The sequence below is a fragment of the Neovison vison genome, chromosome 4, assembly GCF_020171115.1.
Source record: "Neovison vison isolate M4711 chromosome 4, ASM_NN_V1, whole genome shotgun sequence".
Lineage (NCBI taxonomy): Eukaryota > Metazoa > Chordata > Mammalia > Carnivora > Mustelidae > Neogale > Neogale vison.
Genome location: NC_058094.1, coordinates 141,221,496 through 141,243,346, shown reverse-complemented (window position 1 = coordinate 141,243,346; position 21,851 = coordinate 141,221,496). Strand labels below are relative to the sequence as shown.

Here is a 21,851-nt window from a genome sequence, read left to right as displayed (position 1 = left end):
AAAACATTATCAGTTTGTAGTAAGGCTCATCTAAATTTTCATCTAGTCTTGGGACTCTTCTTAAAGAAAAGCCTTAAATCAATGATACAATTTAATCCTGAAACCTACACTAAGTAGTTTTAAAAATCATTACATAAACTCAAAATGGATAAAAGACCTCAACGTGAGACAGGAATCCATCAGAATCCTAGAGGAGAACATAGGCAGTAATCTCTTCGATATCAGCCACAGCAACTTCTTTCAAGATATGTCTCCAAAGGCAAAGGAAACAAAAGCGAAAATAAACTTATGGGACTTCATCAAAATCAAAAGCTTCTGCACAGCAAAGGAAACAGTCAAAAAAACAAAGAGGCAACCCACGGAATGGGAGAAGATATTTGCAAATGACAGTACAGACAAAAGGTTGATATCCAGGATCTATAATGAACTCCTCAAACTCAACACACACGAAACAGGCAAACATATCAAAAAATGGGCAGAAGATATGAACAGACACTTCTCCAATCAAGACATACAAATGGCTATCAGACACATGAAAAAATGTTCATCATCATTAGCCCTCAGGGAGATTCAAATTAAAACCACATTGAGATATCACCTTACACCAGTTAGAATGGCCAAAATTAACAAAACAGGAAACAACATGTGTTGGAGAGGATGTGGAGAAAGGGGAACCCTCTTACACTGTTGGTGGGAATGCAAGTTGGTACAGCCTCTTTGGAGAACAGTGTGGAGATTCCTCAAGAAATTAAAAATAGAGCTTCCCTATGACCCTGCAATTGCACTCCTGGGTATTTACCCCAAAGACACAGATGTCGTGAAAAGAAGGGCCATCTGTACCCCAATGTTTATAGCAGCAATGGCCACGGTCGCCAAACTATGGAAAGAACCAAGATGCCCTTCAACGGATGAATGGATAAGGAAGATGTGGTCCATATATACTATGGAGTATTATGCCTCCATCAGAAAGGATGAATACCCAACTTTTGTAGCAACATGGATGGGACTGGAAGAGATTATGCTGAGTGAAATAAGTCAAGCAGAGAGAGTCAATTATCATATGGTTTCACTTATTTGTGGAGCATAACAAATAGCATGGAGGACAAGGGGTGTTAGAGAGGAGAAGGAAGTTGGGGTAAATTGGAAGGGGAGGTGAACCATGAGAGACTATGGACTCTGAAAAACAATCTGAGGGGTTTGAAGTGGCAGGGGGTGGGAGACTGGGGTACCAGGTGGTGGGTATTATAGAGGGCGCGGATTGCATGGAGCACTGGGTGTGGGTTGCTGGGGGGAGGGGGGTTGGGAGAAGGGGGGTAGGGTTATGGACATTGGGGAGGGTATGTGCTTTTGGGTAAATTGGGTGTGGTGAAAAAATAATGAATACTATTTTTCTGAAAATAAATAAATTGAAAAAAAATCATTACATAAAGTCTGCATTAAAAATTACAAGTATGGGGCGCCTGGGTGGCTCAGTGGGTTAAAGCATCTGCCTTCGGCTCAGGTCATGATCCCAGGGTCCTAGGATCGAGCCCCGCATCAGGCTCTCTGCTCCGCGGGGAGCCTGCTTCCTCCTCTCTCTGCCTGCCTCTCTGCTTACTTGTGATCTCTGTCTGTCAAATAAATAAATAAAATCTTAAAATTACAAGTATGCCTGCGCAACTTGTGCTTATTCTCTGTAAGACACTAGTACCATTTTTATTTTTATTGCCCCAATGCCTAATTTTTATTGCCCCAAGGTGCTATTGAGCACCTTATATGCATATCTACCATCCATGTATCTTCTATGGTGAAGTTGCTGTACAAATCTTTTACCTATTTTTAAATTGTATTGTTTGTGTTCTTACCAAGTTTGTAGAGTGTTCTATATATTCTGGACACTAGTCCTTTAGCAAACATATACTTTGCATATTTTCTTCCTGTTGATGGCTTGCCTTTTCATTCTTCTAATAGAATCACTCAACAGAAGTTTTAAATTTTGATAAAATCTAATTTATCAGTTTTTCTGTGTGTGAACTGTGTTTTGAGTGATATATCTATGAAATCATTTTCTAATTCAAAGTCACAGAAATGTTCTCTTGTATTTTCTTCTAGATATGCTATAACTTAGGTTTTACATTTAGAGCTAGGATCCAATCAGTTAGTTTATTGTATAGGAAGTGAGGTATGATTACAAGTTCACTCTTTCACATATGGCTACCCAACTGTGCCAGTACCATCTGTTGAAAAGACTACCTTTTCCCTGATAAATTTGTCAAAAATCAGTTGTTCATTTAAGTGTGGGTCTATTTCTAGACTCACTATTCAATTCCATTGATCTGTTTGTCTATCTTTTTGTCTTGTTTACTATCAGTTTTTATAGTAAGTCTTCAAATCAAATGGGGGTAATCTTTCAATTCTGTTCTCTTTTAAAACCTTTGTCTGAGCCTGGTGATGGGTATTAAAGAGGGCATGGATTGCATGGAACAGTGGATTACATGCAAACAATGAATCATGAAAAACTACATAAAAAACTAATGATGTACTGTATGGTGACTAACAGAAAATTAAAAAAAAAAAGCTTTGTGTATCTAGATCCTTTGCATTTCCATATGAATTTTCAAATCACTTTGTTAATTTCTAAATAAAAGCCTGCTGGGATTCAGATTAAAACCACATTGAATTCATATAGATCATAGGGAGAATGGATATCTTAACAAACACTATTAAGTCTTCCATTTCAGAGACAAGATTTATTAATTTATGTCTTTTTTCACCATTCACAAAGTTTTCTAGTTCTCTGTATGTCTTAGGAATCTTTTGTCAAATTCAACCTAAGTATTTCATATTTTTCATGCTATTATAAATGGTATTTTTGAATTTCAATTTCTAATTGTTTGTTAATAGTTGAGCATATGGAAATAAACTTAATTTTTGTATATTAATCTTGTATCCTGACATCTTGCTAAACTCCTTATTAATTTAAATTTTTTGTAAACTTAAAACAGAGTATCACTATCAAAATGGTTAAAAGTAACAAGACTGACTATTACAAGTATTGGATGTGGAGGAAGTAGAATTTTCATACACTACCGGTAGGAATGTAAAATTTTACAACTACTTTGAAAAACACCTTGGCAATTTATTAAAAAGTTAAGCATATGTCTACCATATGATCTAGCCATTCCACTCCTATGTATTTACCAAAGAGAAATGAAAGCATATGTCCACACAAAGACTTATATATGAACGCTCATAGCAGTTTGATTTGTTATAGCCAAAAACTAGAAACAACCCAAATATCCATCAACAGGTTAATGGATAAACCAACTGTAGGATATCTACTAGAATATTGCTCAGAAATAGAAAGCAATGAGTTACTGATACACAAAACAACGTGGATAAATCTCAAAATTAACTGACTGGAAGAAGCCACAAAAACCAATACGAACTGTTTGATTTCATTTATATAAAATATTCTAGAGTGCCAACTAAATCTAGAGTGACAAAAAGATCAGCAAATGCCTGAGGAAGGCTTGCCAAATGCCATGAGGAAATTCTGGGGAGTGAGAGTCATGTTCATTACCTTGATACTGGTGATGTCTCATGTCAAAACTTACCAAACTATACATTTTCAATAAGTGTAGTTTTTTTTCATGTCATTTAGACCTCAATTTAAAAAAATAAAATAAATATAAATATAGAATAATTGTCACCAGGTACCAGAATATACTTTTTATATCAGAATATAGTTCAAATACTGTAAAATTTGACATTTTAAGTGCACAGCTCCGCAGCTTTTCTGTATATTGATGAGGCTGTGCAACAATCACCACTATTTAATTCCAGAATATTTTCATCACCCCAAAGAGAAATCTGTAGCTGTTAGCAGTCACTCTACATTCCCTCCAGTCCTTCAAAATATACTTAATTTTTAGAGAACAATGTATTTCATCAGGTCTCTGCAATTCAACCCTCAAGACCTTTCAAGTTTAAGAGATTATTTTAAGTTAATTTCAAGGGCCTGTGTAAACACTTCTACTCTTCATCATTTTCTTCTTTCTAATGAGAATCAGAACTATATTGATAAAGACATGGATAATTTCAGAGATGTTCCAATCATAAAATATCATTTTGTATATATGTGTAATTGTAACAGTGATTCCCAATTATTACTTTTGTTAAAATATTAATCCCCAAAGTAGAAACTTTATCTTCCTCTTGGCTTTCCTTATTATCAATGCCAGGGTTGGCTAAGACAGAACCACAGCAGTGAATGACAAAGAGATGATGTCTTTGCAAATTTTGAATGGTACATAATCTGAAAAGCTTTAAAAATTTAAGTTAACATAATCCATCTTGAGATAATTCCACCATGAACTACATTTTCTCAACAACTATTCATCATTTAATATTTTAAAAACTTTGGGTAAAGCCAATGCCTCACTGGAAGGATAATTTATACTCTACATTAAACCAACTCTGAACATTATGATTGATACTTGTGTCTGTTTTTTGTTTTTTTTTAAAGAAGACATCACCATTTGCATTACAGCATATGTTTTTTCTAGAAAAAAAATGATAGTCATAATCAGAATCTAGCAATTTTTTTATTATGGAACAGTGTCAGTGATGAAAAATATACATAATAAACCTTGGAATAATTTGTGCCTGTTTTTAATGATTCTATTATCCTGCAGGTTATTTTGGGAGCAAAGATATGAAATGTGATAAAGCAAAAAATAAAAGCTGATACTAGAATTTTTACACTCCTACATTTAGCACATACTGTGAAAAAAAGACTCAAGCGTTACTGATTAAAAATGAACTTTTTAACAGACTCTTAACTGTACAGAACAAACTAATGATTACCAGAGGAGAGGTGGGAAGGGGAATGGGTTAAATAGGTGATAGAGATTAAGGAGTGTGCTTGCTGTGATGAGCAGCAGGTGATCTATGAAAGTGTTAAATCACTATATTATATACCTGAAACTAATAGAACACTGTATGTTAACTAGAACTTAAAAACTTAATTTTTTAATTTAAATAAATAAATATTAACTTTTTATGTAATAAATTCCAAGCATACTAAATCACAAGTTAGGTATATGCCCAATGATGTGCCTAAGCAATGTATTTGAGAATTAAAAATTGATATTGAAGTATCATTTATACGGAGGCTATATTTCTTTAGGAAAAAATATGGAATAAGCATTTCAAACTGACTATGTAATTCAAATATCAAAGACAGAAAAACTCAAAAACATGTAATGCATATCTTTCTGATATTATTTTCAAAGCACACCACCAAGAGTAAGTAGATGCTCAATACCTGAATTGGATATCATCAAAGACCTCTGAACCTACAAAGGTACAGAATCACTAAACATATCCACTTCAGAAAAATTACTGGGTACCCAAAGAAAAGAAGAAAACCACAAAGCCTCATTAAAATGCAGATGTTAGTTCTACACTATTCAAAATTTTGCCTGAAATATGAACTATATCATCATGGACCTTGCAGCCTGTTAACAGTCAAAACCATTAGTGTTAAACCCTTGGATGTCAAGACTCTGTTCTAAATGCTTGAAAGATGAACGAACATATGAAGAAATGAATTCAATAAATCTTCTAGGCAGAATGTCAACATAGGATTTGTCACCTAAAAAAATAACATTTCTTCTACAGAAATGAAAATTAAGTTCACATGAAAACCTGTACCCGAGGGGCGCCTGGATGGCTCAGTGGGTTAAAACCTCTGCCCTCAGCTCAGGTCATGGTCCCAGGGTCCTGGGATAGAGCCCCACATGGGGCTCTCTGCTTCCCCCTCTCTCTCTGCCTGCCTCTCTGCCCACTTGTGATCTCTGTCAAATAAATAAATAAAATCTTAAAAAAAAAAAAAAACCAACCTGTACCCAAATGTTCACAGTAGCTCTATTCATAATGACCAAAAACTAGAAACAACATAAATTTCCTTCAGTCCTTGAATCATAAACTGTGGTACAACTACACAACAATATTCCACCAAACACCAAGTAACAAACAATGGTATAAATAAAAACTTGGATAACTCTCAGAACCATTATGCTAAATACAAAAAGCAGTCTCAAAAGGTTACATACTTCATAATCCCATTTATATGACATTCTCCAAAAAATAAAACTAAACTGATGGAGAACCAATCAGTGGTTGCCAAAGTTAGGTGGGGAGGTGAGACTCTAGAGGGGATAGCAGGAGGGAATTTTGGGGGTGATGAAACTTATTCTATATCATGACTGTGCTACCAATTACATGAGTCTATGCTTGTGTTAACACTCATAGGAATGTATACCCAGAAAACTCCAGAAAAAAACAGCCAATCTTATCACATGAGAATTTAAAAAATAAACTGCATTTCTAAGAAATCAACTAATTTTTCACCCATTTTGAAAAGTGTGACCATGTTGTATACAGGCAATTGTTAAATACATTTATTCAATAATATTTGTTACTGGTGATAACAAAAGCCAAAAAATCAAGTGACTGAAAAATCTGTAAAAGTGTATTAGCTTTTTAATCAAAAGAGGACTTACCAAGTTCATTAAGACTCTGAGCAGCTTTTGTTATCTCTCTACTTCCCCCTTGCAGTTGTCCTTGGAGTCTCTTAGTGAGATACAAGATGCGAATTATTCTCCGAAGCAAATCACAGGCAACCTGTGCAAATATCACAATGTTCAATAAGTGTAATCAATCATGGAGTTTTATTATATTCTGATGTGAATCTGTCCATTCTTTCCAGATGTTAAAGACTCATTTATGTCTTTTTTATGTTTTCTATCCATCAGAAACCTAAACAAATCATAAAGCTTGGAAAGCATCATTTAACAAAAAACTTCAATCTATCCCAAAAGAAGAGATTTGGGGATTGAGGTGATGTGCAACCTGGGAACTCCTTCCCTCACTCCTAGACCAGTTTTCTTCTCTAAGTCAGTGGTTCTCAGTCTTCATATTAAATTCAAATGTGTAGGTTCAAAAGTTCCAAGCCAATGCCATAGCCTGATCAATTAAATCAGAATCTGCAGAAGTGGGAACTAAGCATCAGTATTTTTTTTTTTAATCTTCAGTGGTGCCAATGTGCCAGCAAGGTTGATGGCCACTGTGTTGGTGCTGCCTGCCTATTACCTCTTATTGTTTCTAGTCCTGGTTTCTCTTTTCTAGGTCCACAGGGGAGCAGACTTACAACTTCTCCTGATTTCATTAGACCTTAAAGAGTAAGTATCCCCTACCTAAATTTTCCTAATGGTTCTTTTATCACTGATAACAAACTATGAAACAGAGTTATTAAAACAAAAAGAAACTACTATATGTATGTATGTGTATATGTACGTATGTATATGTACGTGTGTGTGTGTGCATTTAACACTTCCTATTCTCTTTTCATCACCAGATCTAATACTCCATCTTTACCTAGCCAGAAGACTAAGACACAAAATGAAGACCCATGTATTTCAGGACGCTATTATGGAAGCTGGATCCAGAGCAACTGCCTCAGGGAGAAAGAGAAGAGGGGAGACTGATGGAATAATAGATATGTAGTGACCTTTAGCATCAGGAGTGATAACAAAAAGAGACAGTCTATGCTGCTCATTACCACCATCTTTATGGCCCTGAAGCTGGTTGAGAAGAACATCTCCCATTTAAGGAGGAAAATCATAACTGGAGGCAATAAGAATTAAAAGCACCAGGAAGAGTTAAGACTCCATCTATAAACCCCCCTTTTTTTTCCTGAATGAAACACACACACACACATCCAGACCCAGAACCACACTTGCACCCACATAACATACAGAGACACAAAACATAAAATTTGTTCAAAAATACAATGTTTACAAACATATATAAGACAAAGGCGACCAGTTAATGAACAGGCTTCCCTGAATGTTTTTCTGAGTAACTATAGTCTAAAAGAACTTACAATGATAAAAAATGCCAACTAAGAATTTGTCCCTGAAAATTGGAAGATTTGGGCATCTTTATCTTTTAATTAAATTTTATTTATTTTCTGAATAAGTAATATAAGCACAATTCAAGATTCAAAAGAAAAAAAAGTCACCCTCATATCTCTATGTCACAAATATGCACTTACCAAAAACAGTCACTGTTATCAGTTTCTTGCTTGTCAGAACACAGTTTTTAAACAAACCATTTGGAATGCAGAATCCCTAGTAATCATTCCTCTGGGATTCTAAATACATCATGAGGAGAAATACCAGATCTTACTTTTAGTCTAATCACCTAGAATTGTCCTTCTAGAATTCCCCAGTACATACCCAATAAAGGATATGCCCTCAAAAATGAAATCTTTGAGCTTATTTCTAATGCTTTTATTTTTAACCACACTTAATCTGTCAGCAAGTCTTATCGACTATTCTGTTGCATAACACAACAGTTACATTATCTCTGGTCCTACAAGCATCACCTAATCCAAATCTTTACCACTTTCACCCTCACAATGTGGTGTACCGGTTAGCTTTCCAATCTCCTCCTGAAATCCACCCTGCTAGATTTATCTTCCTAGAAACACAGTTTCCAGCACTCCAACCCTCTTTTTAATAAACTTCAGCAGCTCTCTGCTGACAGATTATGTTGAATCTCTCACAACAGTATTTAATGAAATGCTCAGTCAAAAAGTCTTAGATAATCTATAAGGCATCATTTACCACCATTTCCTGATAGAGTGGCCTCCACTCTGGTCAATTTCCCTTCCTTAATTTTTATTTCAGACTTTTATAACCGAATATAATACAAACATTATTCAGCACTAAAAAGAAATGAGATATCAAGCCCGGAAAAGGCATAGAGGAACCTTAAATGCATGCTACTAAGTGAAAGAAATTAAGCTGAAAAGGTTGTATACTGTATGGTTCCAAGTATCTAACATTTCTGGAAAAGGCAAAACTATGAAGAAAGGAAAAAGATAGTGGCTGCCAAAGTTTAGAGGAATGAATAGGCAGAGTACAGAGGATTTTTAAAATACTCTGTATAACACTATAATGATGGACATATGTCATCATACATTTGTCCCAAACCACTGAATGTACACCAAGAGTAACCCTGATGTAAACTATGGACTTTGGGAGATAGTGATGTGTCAATGTAAGTTCATCAAGTGTAACACATGTACCCTTCTGAGGGGTTGGGAGAGATGGAGATTAAGGGGAAGGCCATGCATGGGTGGGGTGGGGACAGGGGGTATAGGAGACACCTCCATCTTCCTCTTACTTTCACTGTGAACCAAAAACTGCTCTTAAAAATAGTCTTTGAAATAGATACAGATATTACAAACACAGAAAACCACATGCAAAAATTATAGCTAACTGAACCTAGAACCACCATGTAGATCAGAAGACAGAACCATGTCAGTGACTACAGAAGCCCTCCATGTATGTACCCTATCCTAGCTCTCCCATCCCAACCAAGAAACACCACTACTCTGGGTTTTGTGGTAATCACTTCCTTACTTTTATTTATGGTTTTATTACTCAAATGTATGTATTCAACTGCTATAGTTTAAATTTGCCTTTTTTTTTAAATACATATAGGTTCCCTTATCATCTCTTACTTTTTCTTTGCAATCTGCTAAGTATACTGGACCATCTGTCCTATACAGTTTCCCACAGAGTGGGTTTCATGGAGTTCATTCCAATAGTACAGCTGAACATGTTCCTCTGTCTTGCATGTTTCCTATATGTTGGCAGTTGGACATACACAGACTTGCCAGACTCAGGCTTAATATTTTGGGTACTTTCCTTAGGTAGTGGTGTATGTGCAGCACATGCGTGATTTTCTCTCTTTCTGTGTCATTAGCAGTCACTGATAGTCAATGTCAAAATCCATTAAAATACAGAGATTACTCCAATTCTATCATTTTGTCTTTATTTGCTAGCATATAAAATTTCCCCATAAAAAAAAAAACTTTACCTTACCTACTATTTGTTTACCTGGTGGTACTATTCATATAGAAAAGTAAAAAATATATATTTGATTCCTTCCCTTGCTTCATCAGATTTCAAAATTAAAGACTGCTTTCCTGATATCTATAAAAGATGAACAATTAGTGGGTTTTGTTTTGTTTGGGATGTCAGTATGAACTCAGAGACTTAAACATAATAAATAAAGGATGCCACACTACTGTCGCTCTTATCCTTGCAGATGCTGACCTTATCCCTTTGTGGCCAGTGGGAGACTCTGAGGGTGATCAATTGTACCAAATGACTGAGAAAGAGGTCTCCCAGGACCTGGGACTTCCAATGCTAAAACTGGGATTGTTGGTCACCCCAAAGGCTCTTTAAGTTGGCTCCTCAATCCTTTTGTCTTGACTTGTCTTGTAGTGGCTAATAGGTTCCTTGATATACAGTATAAAAATACTCCAGGATCATTTTATACATTTCATGCCCCACACCTAGAATCAAAGATTTATCAAAGAAGCCCTAGTTTCTTTTAGATGTCAGGAGCATTTCAAAAACACATTCTGGGAACTAGGTTTGCTCATTTCTGTGACTTTTCAGCAGACATAGCTAGGAAATGTCAGAATCAAATTATCACATAAATATTCATTTGCTTTATTCCATAATATACATAAAACATTCTCAGATTCATATTATACATATACATATGTATAAAAATATATGCATATGTGATGTATATATCAAGATAAAATTAAAATACCTCATGAGTTCATACTGATATTTCCAATTAAAAATCAGGAGTACAGGGTGTTTACATATTCTAACTTATATCTGTACTTTATTTCTTCTTCAGAGACTTCTGGCTCTGAGACATGAGAAATAACAGAATTAGAAAAATTTTAAATTATCCATTTGCTTTGCTGCACAACACACAGAAAACATTATCTCAATACAAAACCCACACTACAAACACAAATATGACAGCTGAAGATAGTTTTTAAAACATTGTTTTGCACATGCTCTCCATACATTTTAGAGTTGAGTTTTACTTGTCAAAACATACAGCTGTTACATATTATACTTCCCTTTATATCCTTCATTTAATCTCAGCTCTAACGCTTAACACCAGTCTTACTTTGGTGTTTTTCTAGTCATTCTCGAGTGCGCTATCAGATTCCCAAGGAAAGATTCACAGGAGCAATCATCCTTGAATTCTTGTTTGTGGATGGCTGTCTCTATATTTGAACATCACTTTGGAAAGTCTACCAATTACCTATTGTTGCAAGAAAAAAAACAACCCAAAACGTAGTGGTTGAACATGATTTGCTAGGTCCCACACTTCTGTAGGTAATTTTGGCAGGGTTCAAATGCCCCACGTGTTGTCATTCTGCAGCACCTGGCTAACAAGAAAGTTGGTCTGGACAGTATCAGAAGGCTTCACTCCAGTATCTGGTGTCTCAGTGCTTCTGCACCTATCATCTCCACGTGGTTAGCTGGGGCTTCTTCACAGCATGGTGGTCTCAAGGCAGGTGGTCTCAAGTCTGCTTACACAGACTGTGACTTTCCCAAAGCAGAGCCAAAGTGGCGATGCCCCCTGCAGGCAAGGCCCAGAACTAGCACAAGATCACTTCCACAGCACAGGTTCTTTGGTTTTGCTAAGGTAGTTGTTCTCTGTTTTTACAGCATTTGGGGACACTGGCATTTTAAGTTGCTACTATCTTTCCTCTTCCTTCCTCCCTTCCTGGCACATTCACTTGTTTGGTGGATAATTATACAGCTAGCAAAATAAGGCATCATTCCAATTCTATCTATAATAAAATAGATAAAATCAACACCACATTAACTGAAAACTGAAAGGGATCCTATTAAACTATATGGTAAAAACCACATACCTATAAAACATCAACATATAGAAAAGAGAAAATGTTTTAAGGACAAGTCCTTCCTTCTTTATTCAAAATTTTCTCAAACTTTCTTACTTATATGATTTCAAAGTTAAAAAACTACATTAAAAACTTTCCAGTAAAAAGCTAATATACGTGTAGGACTTTAAAAAAAAGGAAAATGATAAAAAGTTAAAAAACATAATTTGAAAAGATAAAAATGTTATATAATAGGTATGGGATTATATCTCAAGAAAGCTGTTACACTGAAAGTTAAAAAACTCATTTTCTTATATAATTTTAAAGTTAAAAAAATTTAAATACTCTCTGTAAGAAATAATAAGCTCTTCAAAATTTCTTTCTGAAAAACTCTGAGGCAGTTCATAAGCAAACAATGTTACTAAAATGAGCTCAGATAGATGATTCTTGGGGTGATAATTAAATTCAACTCATGTATTCATGTATATAGATGAAGTCAGAAGCCTCTGCTTGGAGAAAGAAAAGGCTTCTGGAAAAAGAGTGAAATGGGGATAAAAGGAAAAAGAATTAAATGTAAAAGTACTTTCTTCTAATTGAGAGAACAATCACAGTGATTTTATGTTCAAGGCAAAAACTTCGTAGCTCTTTCTTTCTTGCTTTCTTGTACCACATGCATTTAAATGAATTAAGAGCTCAAAGAATAAAAAGATTAAACAGGAAAATTAAAGTTTCCCCAATGTTCAAAACAGATATGACTAAACAAAATGAATAGCATAAAAATGGTTAAAACATAATAAGCTTCGGAAGGGGCCCTAGACTTCAAAATAGTTTTAAAGGCAGCACATTTCTAAGATGAATTTCCTTCCTAAAGTAAGCCTGCATAGGAGTCAATCCAAGAAAAATTTAAATACTGGAAATAAACATACCAAAATGTCCATAGGCATATTTCTTTATTTTCCCTTCACCTCTTTCTTCCATTATAATAATTTGGCCACAGTTATGACAGTTATCAACTTAGTTATTCCTCTAGTATAATATTCTTTAAAATAAGGGTGTAGAAAATCAGCACAAACATTTAATAACAATAATAAAAGTAAAAAGTGTTTATTTAAACACAAACAATTCTGACTTCTCACGCTTATATAACCATAAAAAATAAAAACATTCATAAAAGAAAAGATCACAGCTTCACAGAATTTTAGAGCTGGAAGGGAATTCACCGATTCACTCCAAACTTTCATTGTAAAAAAAATATACCACCGCCACCACCACAAAAATGGTAATTTGGTATGGTGAAGGATGAGTTAACTAACCTTATTTTGGTAATCATCTCACAATATATACACATATCAAATCATCATGTTATACATTTTAAGCTTATATAATGTTATACATCAGTTATAAATCTCAATAAAGTTGGGGGGAGGGGAAGATATTCAAGTTCCTTCACTACCATGCAGGTAGAGTGATGAGCAATAGCAGTCAGGCCTCAGAAGTCTTAGGCCAGTGTACTTCATGGGTACTTACAAAACTGGACTTGTTTCTCCTTTTTTTTTTTTTAACCTAGAACAAGCTTCTGGGAAACAGGAATTATATGGTCTACCTTTTGTATATAGTCCACAGAATCAAAAGCAAAGAATAGTAAACTTAGAGAAAGAATTATCATTTCATAGTCAACATGCTGCTGCACACTGGCTTTATGAACTCAAGCAAATAACTTTCAGAATCTAGGGTTACTTATCCATAGAATGATGAGATATGCAACTTCTAAACATTATTATAAAAGTCAAATGATTCAGAATACTTGAAATTTTCATTCATTATAAAGTCCTGCATTGAAATTTTCATTCATTATAAAGTCCTGCATAAACATGAAATTTCCCTTATTGCTAATAATTAGTTAAAATTAGCTAAAAGAGGCAAAAATAAAGAGGTTCTTAAAACTTACTGTCAAAGGAGTATATTGAACAAAGGGGAAAAAAAAGAAATGCATGATTCTGACAGGTTCAAGATCTGGAGCTGAAAGCAAAGAAGTGAACTAAAATTAAAATTCTAGTTGAAAAATCAAATTTTAATTTGCTATCTAAAATTAAACATAAATCTACCATCCTTGCATGTTAGTTTATTCCCCTAAACATAATACCATGATTTTGAGTACAAAATGAAAACGTTATCCTAAAAAAGCAGTATCTAAATCCCAACTTAACTATGAGGAGGTATTGTTATAATGTGGATTTCAGCATAAAAGTAAGACATTAACTTTTAGGAGAGAACTTTTATAATGTTCTGGGCACTTGTAGTACCCATACTCCTCAGGAAAGTAGCTTGGGCAGGTCCTTCCACATGGTTCACCAAACTTCAGGTCATAGAGGACCTTGAGGCCTTAGACACAACTCATTAGATTGGGGAACAATGCTAGGTCAAAGGAAACCATACCAAGTCTATCATTGACATGACATGACATTGTGCATGACATTGTCTTGCAAAAGAACTGCCCAAAACCATTACTGGCAGGGAAGTGGCAATAAGCAGAAACCTTGAAACAAAAGCAGCGAGAGTGAGAAGAAACAATAAGCAAGTGAAAAGGAGCATGAGCGTTTACCCACTGTGGCAGAAAGAAAAAGCAGCAGATAGAGATGCAAACACACAGAGCCTGAGTCACAGAGAAGCGTGAATGTTGGTATGCTATTACAGGCCAAGCAATGTCTTACTGTGCACGCGTATCACACTGTTTCAGGATTTCTTTGGCTGTTAGGACAGGTTCCCATGTATCCTCACTGCTTCACATGCTCCTAAAGTAGCTATCCCTGAAATAACCTGAAAGTATCTCTTCTCTATCTGAAAAAGACTAAAACATACACACTCTTCTCACATGCTGTATTTCTCAAGTTGTTATAGGAGGAATGTGTAAGTACATTAAAAAAAATTTTTTAGAAGGAAAAAATGAAACCAGATGGGATCAGGAGGGAGACAAAACACAAGAAACTCTTAATCTCACAAAACAAACTGAGGGTTGCCGCTGGGGGAGGGTAGGGAGAGGGTGGTTGGGTTATGGACATTGGGGAAAGTATGTGCTATGGTGAGTTCTGTGTAGTGTGTAAGCCTGACAATTCACAGACCTGTACCCCTGGGACTAATAATACATTATATGTTAATTTTAAAAATTAAAAAAAATTTTAGTACACCATGTATGTTTTGTTCAGAAACATGTATTACATATTTAGAAAGAATATTAAAACTGAGACACAGATTAAGGAAAAGATCATTTTATTCATTTCTTAAACATTTAACTATCTGGTATATAATACTATGCCAAGGCTAAAGATTCAAATATTAACAATACATGATCACAGCCCTTAAGTACCTCAGTCTTATAAGAACATAAAGAAGGTAAAAACTATGCAGAAAGTACTATAATGGAAGTATCTACAGTACTCTAAAGGAACCAAAAAATGAAAAGAAATATTCTGCTTTGCCAGAAGGAAGGGCAAGAGAGGCCCTCACAAAAGAATTGACAGATCAGTTAGAGTCTGTTGAATGACAAGAACATTCTGAGTTAGACAAAAAAAGAAAATGTGCAAAGAAAATCTGAGAATTTCTAGCAAAAGGCAAAGTTGATAAAGGCAAGCAGAAGCCATATCATGAAGGGGCTTACATGCCATAGTGAGGACTTGACTCTTCATTCTCTTTTTTGTTAAGAAACTGAATACTTTTAAGTATTTTTAAATTAATTTAATTTAAATATTTTAAATATTTAATTTAATTTATTTAATTAAATTAATTAAAAATAGACCTTCCCTAATACCCTGCAATTGCACTACTGGGTATTTACCCCAAAGATACAGATGTAGTGAAAAGAAGGGCCATCTGTACCCCAATGTTTATAACAGCAATGGCCATGGTTGCCAAACTGTGGAAAAAACCAAGATGCCCTTCAACGGACAAATGGATAAGGAAGATGTGGTCCATATACACTATGGAATATTATGTTTCTATCAGAAATGAAGAATATCCAATTTTTGTATCAACATGGATGGGACTGGAAGAGATTATGCTGAGTGAAATAAGTCAAGCAGAGAGAGTCAATTATCGTATGGTTTCAGTTATTTGTGGAGCATAACAAATAACATGGAGGGCATGGGGAGATGGAGAGGAGAAGGGAGTTGAGGGAAATTGGAAGGGGAGGTGAACTATGAGAGACTATGGACTCTGAAAAACAACCTGAGAGTCTTGAAGGGGTGGGGGGTGGGAGGTTGGGGGAACAAGGTGGTGAGTATTAGGGAGGCACGTATTACATGGAGCACTGGGTGTGGTGCAGAAACAATGAATACTGCTATGCTGAAAATAAATTTAAAAAAAAAGAAATTATGAAACAAGTAACATCACTGTTTCTTAAAATAAAAAACACACACACACAAATAAAAAATAAGTTAAAATTAATTATTATAAATTAATAATTTATTATTATGTTATTATTTTATAAATTAAAAATTATAAAATTTTATTATAAATTTATAATAATTTGTAAATTATAATAAATTACAAATTAAAATTAAATTTAAAAGTGATTAATCTAATTAAAATTAAATTAAAATTTTAATTTAGTTTAATTTAAATATTTTTAAAGTATTAGGCATTTGTTTTATAAAAAAGATAAGACATGTGAGTCTTCTATTTTCAGTATGGCACTAGATTGTTAGCTTATCACTGAAAACAACTAAAAATGTTGTAGGACATGTAAAAATGTCTGAAAAGCATCAAAGAAGTGATAAAACATATAGAAATACCAAGCTAAAAGTAAAGTACAGGAGAATCCAGAAAGAAAAGAAGCAAATCCACCTGTAATCTGAGAATACTGGCTAATCTTGGAAAACTACGACCTACATCTTAACAGCCAAGATCGAGGCCAAATGGGGCAGATAGCTAAAACTGATTAAATTTAATGTTGTTCTTAGACTGATAGCAATCTCTGATACCACGCAGAAACAAAACAATCTTAAGGACTCAGATATTCTAAAAAATAGCTTCTCGGGGTGCCTGGGTGGCTCAGTGGGTTAAAGCCTCTGCCTTCGGCTCAGGTCATGATCCAGGGTCCTGGGATCAAGCCCCACATCGGGCTCTCTGCTCCACAGGGAGCCTGCTTCCTCCTCTCTCTCTCTACCTGCCTCTCTGTCTACTTGTGATCTCTTTCTGTCAAATAAATAAATAAAATCTTTAAAAAAATGTTAATAAATAAATAAATAAATAAAAATTAAAAATAGCTTCTCAAAAAAAAAAAATGTCCAGCACACAGCAAAAGATAATCAGGCACCCAAAGAAATTGAACTCCATTAGACAAAACAGGCCAAACATACTACAAAAAGAAACATAACTACAAACACAACAAACACTGTACCTTCCAGAGTCAGATAACAGAAAACCTCCGCAGAATATATACAAAGAAGTAAAAGTCAGAACACAGGATACAGGACAGGTCATACAGCATTTCAGGAAAATAAAAATCGAATTTTTAAAAATAAAATAAACATTACCAAAATTTAGCAAAATAATAATAGACTAGTTTAGACAGACTGTAATTGGCTAAAGAAAGAATGAAATGAAATACAATCAGGAAAAAGTCCAGGAAAGACAAAAGAAAACAAAAAAACCACATAGATTAAGGAAACGTGAGTAAATGGCTTGGATGACAAAGAAAGTTGAGCATACATTTATTATATTCTAAAGACGAAGGAGAGAGACAATGATGTATATTTGAAGAAATTATGGTTTACAAATGATGAAAGAGATAAACTCGCAGATGGAAAAAGAAAAACTAATTACACTTGAGATGAATAAAAAGGAACCACATTCTGAAACTGAAGGGAATCAAAAAGAAGAGAAAATCCTAAAAGAAGCCAGAAGAAAACTACCAATTACCTTTAAAAAAATCCAGGTCAGAATCAAAGCTTTTCAACGACTAAAACAGAAGGCAGAACATAAGGGGATGATATATTCCAAGTGCAGAAAATAATAAACAATAAAGAAAGGAAGGAAGGAAATAGATCAAAAACCAACTTTTAAAATGAGCAAAAATCTGAATAAGAGATGATATACAAATGGCTAATAGACATTTAACAGTCTATTTCTTGGTTTGTCTCTCCTTTTCCCTTTGCTCTTTTGTTTTGTTTCTGGAATTCCACATATGAATGAAATCATATGCTATTTGTCTTTCTCTGATTAACTTCACTTAGCATCATATTCTCTAGATCCATCTAAGTTGTTGCAAATGGTAAGAGTTCATTCTTTTTGTGGCTGAATAACATTCCATTGTGTTATATATACCACATCTTCTTTGCCCATTCATCAATTGATAGGCACTTGGGTTGCTTCCATATCCTGGCTATTATAAATAATGCTGCTATAAATATAGGGGTGCAGGTATCCCTCTGAATTAGTGTTTTTGTATTCTTTGGGTTAATACCCAGTAATATGACTGCTAGACGATAGGGTTAATTCTATTTTTAACTTCTTGAGGAACATACATACTGTTTTCCACAGTGGTAGCCCCAGTTTGCATTTCCACCAGCAATAATGGTTACCAGAGGGGAGGTAAGTGGAGGATGGGTTAGACAGATGATGGGAATTAAGGAGTACACTTATTGTGATGAGTACCTAGTGATACATGGAATTGCTGAATCACTGTATTGTACACCTGAAACTAGTAACAAACTGTAAAAAAAAAAAAATGATTTTTTAAAATGGCCAATAGGTACAATAAAACATGCTCAAATCTTTAGTCATTACGGAAATTCAAATTAAAACAACCATGAAGGGGGTGCCTGGGTGGCTCAGTTGGTTAAGACTCTGCCTTCAACTCAGGTCATGATCCCAAGGTCCTGAGATTAAGCCCTGCACTGGGCTCCCTGCTTAGCGGGAAGTCTGCTTCACCTTCTCTTTCTGCTCCTCCCCCCCAACCCCCACCTGCTCATGCTCTCTCCCTCTCTCAAATGAATAAAATCTTTAAAAAATAAATTTTAAAAATTAAAAAGAAAATAAAACAACCCAGAAGTACTACTTCTTAGCCAATAAGAAGGTTATATTAAGGGGCACCTGGGTGGCTCAGTGAGTTTAAGCCTCTGCCTTCGGCTCAGGTCATGATCTCAGGGTCCTGGGATCGAGCCCTGCATGAGGCTCTCTGCTCAGTGGGGAGCCTGCTTCCTTCTCTCTCTCTGCCAGCCTCTCTGCCTACTTGTGATCTTTGTCTGTCAAATAAATAAATAAAATCTTAAAAAAAAAAGAAGGCTATTTTAAAAAGAAGAGAGGTATTGTAAGAAATAAACTAACTTTCATACATTGCTGATAGGAATGGAAAATGGTACAGCTTCTTTGGAAAACAGTCTGGCATTTCTCAAAGTTTCTTTTTTCCAGAGATTGATAAATAATTAACATATAACATTGTCTAAGTTTAAGGTTATATGCATATTAATTTGATACATTAAAATAGTAAACAAGTAGCATACAACCTTGCATATCCTCCAGTAAACACCCAAGATAACTGAAAACAATACATCCACACAAAAGCTTAGACAAAAATGTTCATAACAGTTCCTACTCATCATAGTCAGAAAGTAGAAATAACCCAAATGTCCATCAAGTGCTGGGAAAACAAACCAGATGGATAAACAAAAATGTGGTATATCCATACAATATTATTTATTCTTAAAAAGAAATGAAGTATTGAAACATATTACAACAAGGATGAACCTTGAAAGCATTATGCCAAGTGAAAGAAGCCAGAAAAAAAATGCCACATAATGTATGATCCATTTACTTGAAATGTCCAGGATAGGCAATGCCACCCGGACAAACAGCAGATTAGAAAGGGGAATGGGTAAAGGGGAGTAACTACTAGTGGGAATAAAGTTTCTTCTTGGGGTAATGAAAATGTTTTGACATTAGATGTGCTAGTAGCGCAACCTTGTGAAAATAGTAAAAACCACTCACTTTGCACTTAAAATACACTTTAAAGTGGTGAATTTTGTAGCATGTGACAACTCCATTTTTAAAACTGAGAGTAACTTTTACTTCTAACATGATGGAATGATAGACTGGATTTACACTCCCATCTTCTTCTTCTTCTTCTTCTGAGATTAAACTTTTTTCCCCTTCATTTTATTTTATTTTATTTCTTTTCAGTATTCCAGAGTTCACTGCATGGAGCACTGGGTATGGTGCATAAATACACTCCCATCTTAAACAACTAGAAAACTGCACAAAGTACATGAAATCATTTTCAGACACTCAACAACAGATAGCACAGGACTGTGATCCCTGGAAGAAAATGAACTTGGGGAACCTGACTGGCTCAGTCAGTGCAGCATGCAACTCTTGATCTTAGGGTTGTGGGTGAGAGTCCCATGTGGGGTGTTGAGATTACTTAAAAATAAAATCTTTAAAAAAAGAAAAGCAATAAAATGAACTTAACTATCCTAGTATACTGCTAGGAGACAATTTCCAGGTGCCAGCAAAGGGAAAGGGGAGGGAAATAGAACATGACAGTCTCTCCACAGTGAGGAAAGAGAGATCAGACTTCAGAAGAACCAAAAAAAGCTAGTTTATGGACACAGAACTGGACAGAAAGTAAGTACCAATCTGTACATGTGTAAGAGAAAATGCAGGGAAAGAATTACTGAAACAAATCACAAAGCTCACAGTATAAAGACCTAGCAATAAACATGTAGGACTAAACTATAAATTAGCCCTAAACCAAAGTCTGCTCTGGACCTGCACTAACAAAGAATTAAAACCAGTCCTCATTTATAGGCATATGAATAAGTAAAATCATAAAGCCCGTAACAAGAAGAAAGGTCAATCAACAAAACAGACCTAGAAATAATGAAGACTGGAATACTAAGATATCTATTATAAATTATTCTATGTGCTCAAGAAGTATATTATAGAAAGGAAAGATACAAAAAGACAAAATATTAGGGATGAAAAATGCATTATGTAAAAATCAAAAACATACAGGATGGAAGTAACAGCAGATAAGACACTTAACAAAAATAGTTCAGTAAACTTAAAAATATTTCAGGTATATTATAGACCAAAACATATGATATAGGACAAAACAGAATATCTTCATGAGCTCAGGATAGAGAAAGTTCTCTTAAACAAGACAAAAAAAACAAAAATAAAACAAAACACCAACCCTAACAGAAAAAATGGCAAATTTCACTTCTGTTCATCTAGATATTATAAAGAAAGAGAAAAAAACAAGCACAAAGGGATATTTGAAACTCACAATAGAGGACTTATCTCAGGTATTCAGTCTCTTTTAGGACACTGAAAAACAAAACTGAAACCATCGCACACTCAAAATATTGGCAAAAAACAAGAAGTCTGACAACCCTAAATGTTGACAATGATACAAACTAATGCCAACTCATAATGCTGCTGGTACGCATGACATACCTCTTAGGGAAAATAATTTGGTATTACATAATAAAGCCAAAGATCAGAAGTTCAATAACCTTAGCAAACCCATTCTTGGGATATACCTAGGCTAACAAACATATGAAAAGATGCTCCATATCATTCATCATAGCAGAAATACAAGTCAAAAACACTGTGAGATACCTCCTCACGCCCATTAGTGGGCCAGTATCCAAAGAACAGAAAATACCAAGTGTTGATGAAGATGCAGAAAAGCTGGAGAACTCAGGCCCTACTGATTGGGACACAAACTGTGCAGCCACTACTGGAAACAGGATGGAGGATCCACAAGAAATGACAAATAGAATTACCATATAGTCAGGGTATCTCTCCGAAGCAATTCAAAGCAGAATGGATCTCAAGAGATACTTGCACATCCATGTTCACTGCCGCATTCTTCATAATAGCCAAGAGGTGGAAGCAACCCTAATGTCTATCAATGGATTAATGAATAAAGAAAATGTGGTCTACACATACATACATACATACTATACAGTCTTAAAGAAGAAGGAAATGCTGTCATGTGCTAAAACACAGATGAACCTCAAGGATATTATATTAAATGATATAAGGTAAAAGGACAAATACTCTA

At 34.9% G+C, this 21,851-nt stretch overlaps 1 protein-coding gene across 1 annotated transcript in view; it reads right to left on the bottom strand.

Annotated features, from left to right (window-relative positions):
* COG5 (component of oligomeric golgi complex 5) overlaps positions 1 to 21,851 on the bottom strand; it is a 289,304-nt gene that overhangs the window by 239,853 nt on the left and 27,600 nt on the right. The window contains exon 6 of the mRNA XM_044245810.1: positions 6,549 to 6,669. Within this exon, the coding sequence (XP_044101745.1) occupies positions 6,549 to 6,669 (121 nt within the window). The remainder of the gene's footprint in view (positions 1 to 6,548; positions 6,670 to 21,851) is intronic.